General features: G+C 40.7%; 1 protein-coding gene across 1 annotated transcript; it reads right to left on the reverse strand.

Annotated features, from left to right (window-relative positions):
- Positions 1–3,274: 3,274 nt before the first annotated feature.
- On the reverse strand, positions 3,275–5,574 carry LOC101907544 (tetratricopeptide repeat protein 9C-like). The gene has a single exon (XM_010803468.3). The coding sequence runs from the start codon at positions 5,433–5,435 to the stop codon at positions 4,920–4,922; it is 516 nt and encodes a 171-aa protein (XP_010801770.1). The 5' UTR covers positions 5,436–5,574; the 3' UTR covers positions 3,275–4,919.
- Positions 5,575–5,642: the final 68 nt, after the last annotated feature.

A 5,642-nucleotide genomic window follows, 5' to 3' on the forward strand; every position in this document is an offset into this window, starting at 1 on the left:
TCCCTAGCTCAAGAAGATCCCCTGAAGAAAGGCATGGCAACCCTCTCCAGTAGTCTTGCCTGGAGAATCCCATAGAGGAGTCTGGCAAGCTTTAGTCCATGGGGTCACAGAGTTGGAGGCAATTGAAGTGACTGAGTACACAGTAAGCAAGATGCATACAATCACAAGTGGAAGACAGATCCTAACAAATGAACAACATGATGTGATATATACAAAAATTTTAAACTTATACATGAATTTCAAAAAAAGTACAAAAGAGAATATCCTGTCTGAGGCATCACAAGAAAGCAATGCTCTATCAGGGTTGTGGTGGAAACTTGGAATTTACCAGATGAAAGAAGGAAGGGCGCTCCAAGTAAAGGAGTTAGCCTGTGTGAAGAAAGGGAAGCACGAAACAGTATGCAATTGACAAGAAGCAGTAAACAGCTTGCTACTGCTAGAGCACAGATGAAAGGGGAGAGTGGCAGATGTTGACACAGAAGTAGGCAGGGGCAAGTGTGTGGGATCTTATTGCTGTGCTAAAGTACTTGGACTTTATCCAGTGGTAATGCAGACCTCTTGAAAGGTCCTAAGTATAGAAGGGACATGATCTGATTTTCCTTTAAGAGGAATGACTCTGATAGGATGGTTAGGGAATGGTTGAAGCCAAGTTAGCTGAGAAGCTTCCAGTACCATCTGTCTACACGGAGCACTAAAATATCATTGGGCATATAAAGAAATCAAGAAAATAACATTTACCAGAACTTCCATTTGCGGATGAAAGTAGTATTTATAAGAACATAGACCTTGGAATATGACTGCTTTGGTTGAAATTCTGTTTCTACTGAGCAAGTTCCTTCAGGGTAAGGAAGTGCTACAGGAGGGAAGGATAAACAAACAACTAACCCCTATGGAGAAGATGAAGATCTTATAGCATCTCAGATTTCACTGTGAACTCTTGATATATCCATTACTACTCAACTATTCCTCTTTTAGTCTTAAGGAAGAGTATAATATTCATTTAAATGCTCAAGCAAAAACCTAGAAATCCAATTTTGTTGTTTAGTCGCTAAGTCATGTCCGACTCTGCAACCCCATGCCCTGCAACACACCAGACTTCCCTGTCCTTCACTCTTAGGACTGCAAAGAGATCAAGCCAGTCAATCTTAAAGGAAATCAACCCTGAATATTCATTGGAAGGACTGATGCTGAAGTTTTAATACTTTGGCCACCTGATCTGAAAAGTTGACTCATTGGAAAAGACCCTGATGCTGAAAAAGATTGAAGACAAAAGGAGAAGGGGGCAGCAGAGAATGAGATGGTTAAATAGCAGCACTGACTCAATGGACACAAATTTGAGCAAACTTGGGGAGAAAGGGGAGAACAGAGGAGCCTGGTGTGCTGCAGTCCATGGGGTCACAAAGAGTAGGATACAACTTAGTGAATGAATGACAACAACACCACCAAAATTTATCACAATGAAACAGTTTCTTTGGAAACACAGAAATCAAACATGATGATTTGATTTTACCAAATAACAAAAAGAAAAAAAAAATTAGGGAGAGAATAAGAGAGGATGAAAGAAAACGTAACACTCCATTGGAGGTCCAGTGTATCACACTGCAATGACAGAAGGATACAGTTAGACTTAGAAGGGGGCTTCTCTGGTGGCTCAAATATAAAGCCTCTGCCTGGAAGATCCCCTGGAGAAGGGAATGGCAACCCTCTCCAATATTCTTGCCTGGAGAATTCCATGGACAGAGGAGCCTGGTGGGCTACAGTCCATGGAGTTGCAAAGAGTCGGATACAACTGAGCTACTAATGCTTTCAGACCTGGAAGAGAGGTCTACATATGGGGCTTTGGAAAGGATATAACCTAGCTATTCTCTAACTTCACAGAGATAGGAGAGAGGAAATAAGTTACCTGAGGTAGAAGGTATTAACTGAACAATTAGACATGAAGTCAAACTCCCTGAGAATCAGCTTTGGTATTGCTTAATATTTCTACAGAGTACTTAGCTAAAAAAATGCTTATACCTATTTTTCTTGCTTTATACCTGAAGAACTTAGAACCCAGTGAGGTTCAGTACATAGTAATTAGTTTTCATTGTGACTTTAATCACACATGGTAACTTGACATTTCATGCAATCCGTGAGTCTGTATGCCTTCCCAGAATTGCCACTATTTGTATTTTTCAAACAATTAGCCCTCAAGCAGCTAACTGGCTTCTCATATTAAAACAGGCTGAAAAATAAAGGCTACCAAAGATGAAAAGCAAAATACAAAAATCACTAGAATCAGTTCTTGTTTTTAAATAACATGACTACACCCGCAGAATACCCAAAGCAGCACAGGAATACCTAAGAAAGGTGTTTGGTGCAGTTGTGGTCACCAGTAAGACTGGTTTTCCCTGGAAGTGATATTCAATACAAAATATAGTTTGTCAATGCCCCATCACTCAGCCAATGTGTAGTACTACAGTGTAGTGTAGTTTTCTGGCACCTGGCTGCTACAAAGCCTTCTTTTTTGGCTCCTTGTAATGAAAGGTGAACATGAAGAAGAGCATCTGGGTCCTGGTACTCCTGAGATTTCTCTTCAGTGGACTGCCAGTGTACAGGTATCACAATACGGCACATGGCTCTACTCAAGGAAATGAGATTCCTTCTGGGAAAATGAAATCCAGCAGAAATGGTGTAGGAGTCAGAAAATCCTTCTAACATGTGCCTCTCCTACTGTCTTCACTCTCTCCCTTCACCAGAAGTGACCTCTCCATCTTCTACACTTTCTCCATACCTAGGCTGTCATTCAGATTCCAACTCATTTCATTTCCCTATAAAGCTTTCAAACTATCACAACTCCCAATAATGTCTTTCTTTTAATAACTATATTAAATCCATGCTTTTCCTTTTCTGCATTGCTAAAATATCACACAGAGTGTGCATTATCTCGTTGAACTGTACCATATTTCAAGTCAGAAACCTTCTGGCAAACCTTGTTCTGCCTTTTATTTCTCCATACATTCACCAAGCACAGAGTTTTATCAGTCTTCCTCTGAAATAGTTCTTGAATCTGACCATTCATATCCTCCCACCCCCCACCCCCCTGCCAACCCATTCCCCTTCATCAACTACCTTCACTTATTTGTTCACTTTCTAGTTTATATTGCCCAAGTCTGCTATTCCAACATATTGTCCACAATGTAATCAGAGTGGTCTTAATAAAAGGCAGATCAGATCATATCAGTCTCCTGGGTAAAATATTTCAGTGACTCCCTCTGTTCTCATGATATGGGTATCAATTTCTTTCTTTTTTTTTTTTTCATTTTTAAATATCAGCTTTATTTTTTCCTCATTGATACAGAACATAGCTTACTATAACATCAAGTCTTAGTGGGGAAAAAAGAGAAAATCAGAAAGCAAAACCAGCCCCAAACAAAGATAACACACAACCATGACATAATTTGGCAACAGTCTAGGCTTAGAAATTTAAGAAGCTTGGAAGAGGAATAAAATATTCCTCTTTTGTTAGCTGTGTCCTTGGACTTAAAAGACTATTTGGTATAAAGACTTTTTGTTATAAGCTGATGGTTGTACTATTTAAGAGTACAGGGAGATATAAAGAGGAGCCTAGTTCATCAAGAGAGACACATTACTGATTAAGAGAGAAGAGCTCATGTACACTTGGCAAGACCAAGAAGTTTTTGTCTGTAAACTGTGTTTATATGATGGCTAATGACATGTCCTTATTCCTTTCATTCATAAATATAGAGGCAGAGCTATTATGGCCTCATCTACTCTTGTACAACTCATACATTGTGGACATTAGAATAAGTGTGCAGAATGATAAAGGTGCTCCGGTTGAGGAAGCCTCCTACGGAGCCATGGCTGTACCAGATCTGCAGCCTGCACCTGTGCCCAACAAAGCTTCCAGAAAGTTCTGTCGGTGCTTAAAAGGCACAAAGGAAAGAGAACCTTTCCTCACTGTTTCCCTCCTCTTTAAGGAATGGAGTTCTTACAAAATACAAGGTGACAGGTAAAAAACAGATCTATATTCCTATCCTGCTCTTTGTCGCATTGTTTCTAGAAGACTTGGTAAACTCTTGCCTTTCTTAGAGAAATGAGCATCCTATAGGTATGCAACTTAAAAATTCAAGCGTTTGCAAGTTTTCTGGCATGAGGTGTTTTGAAAGGTTATAAAATATATACTTAGATGCTTGACTCCAGGGGTTTTAAGACAGAAGGGTTTAATAAAAAAAAAAAAAAAGTATACTACATTAATGATCTGAGTGTGAGCAATAGCAAGGCTACAATAGTTAGAAATTATCAAGAGAAACAAGAGGAACTAGATACTTTTGTGGAGGATAAAGAATCTCAATGTATGTGGAACATTAAGAAAAAGGAATTAATGAAGTAGTTACTTTTAAATCTTTCATTTTGAGGCATGTGGGTCCAATTTATTATTGTCTAGTTTCACAGTATGTATTTGCCAGTTTGTGACCTGTGTAAGGGCTTCCCATTTTGGCTTTAGAAATCTGAGGAAACAAAGGGAAAACATTCCTTTCTGCCTGTCCTTATTACTTCATCTTCTGCTAAGCCTTATCCGTTGTATATGACTACATCTACCAACATCTATCATCAAAATCTATGCCAGAGCTATGATTAATCCACCTAAAACTGATGAGTGTTTTCTGGTTGTATTTCTCAAGGCAAATGTTTCTGATATATAATACCATATATTAAAAGCCATATAAATAGAAAGATGGGGAAACAAAAACACAGACTATGTAAGTGATAGAAGAGTTTGTGCAGCACTAGAAGCAAAACAGAAGTTCACCTCAGTCAGAGGTGTGGGGGCAATTTCTCTTGCTGAGGCTCAGGTTTCCCTTTGATGGGTCTCTAATGGTTCATCTAAGTTCAAGTGGAGGAGTATCTTTCTTCTTTTAACCAAACATGCCCAGGTAGAGCTGCTTCTCTTTCCGATGGTAGCTGCTGAGTTCCAACTGTGTCCGCTGAAGGTACCTCCGGACATTGGCGTCTTTTGGCTTCCTATTGACAGCAGCCATCAGGTAGTGCCGGGCCTGGTCATAGTCCTGCAGGTGGAAAAAGGCCACTCCAGCCCGATACAAGGCCTTGGCATTATCAGGCTGCCGCTCCACGTCTTTCTGGCTGTACTCTTTCACCCGTTCATAGTTTACTGGTTCCATCTGAAGGAGACAGGCAGCCAGGTTGTTGTAGCAATCTGTCTGGGTGGTGTGAAGTAGGTTTTCTTGTTCAGGTGTGAGGGCCAGGCCCTGAGGTCCCAGATTAGGTATCGGGGAGGGCAGACTTGGATCCAGACCCCGCAGCTGCAGCAGAGCTCGATGGTACCCACTTACAGCATCCCGGTACTTCCCTTCCCGGTAACACTGGTTCCCTTTCTCCTTGTACAGCTGAGCCTCCTGCAGGCGTTTCTCCATAACTCCTGTCGCCCAGTGCTCTTGAGGAATTGGGACGTGAAAGAACAACCGAAGCTCTAGGAATAGGAGCGAAGCAACGAATTTTGGCAGCTGACTTAAAAAAGCAAGGAAATTCTCCTTATCCAGGAGGCCTCTCAGGGAATGACTGCTTGATTCTACTACAGCCCCTTCCTTTCTTCTCTACAGTTACTTTTTAATCTCTGGAAG

The sequence above is a fragment of the Bos taurus genome, chromosome 3 (genome assembly GCF_002263795.3).
Source record: "Bos taurus isolate L1 Dominette 01449 registration number 42190680 breed Hereford chromosome 3, ARS-UCD2.0, whole genome shotgun sequence".
Classification (NCBI taxonomy): Eukaryota; Metazoa; Chordata; class Mammalia; order Artiodactyla; family Bovidae; genus Bos; species Bos taurus.

What these genes read in the sequence shown, in the direction of transcription:
- LOC101907544 (XM_010803468.3), bottom strand. Translation starts at nt 5,435, where the DNA reads ATGGAGAAACGCCTGCAGGAGGCTCAGCTGTACAAGGAGAAAGGGAAC.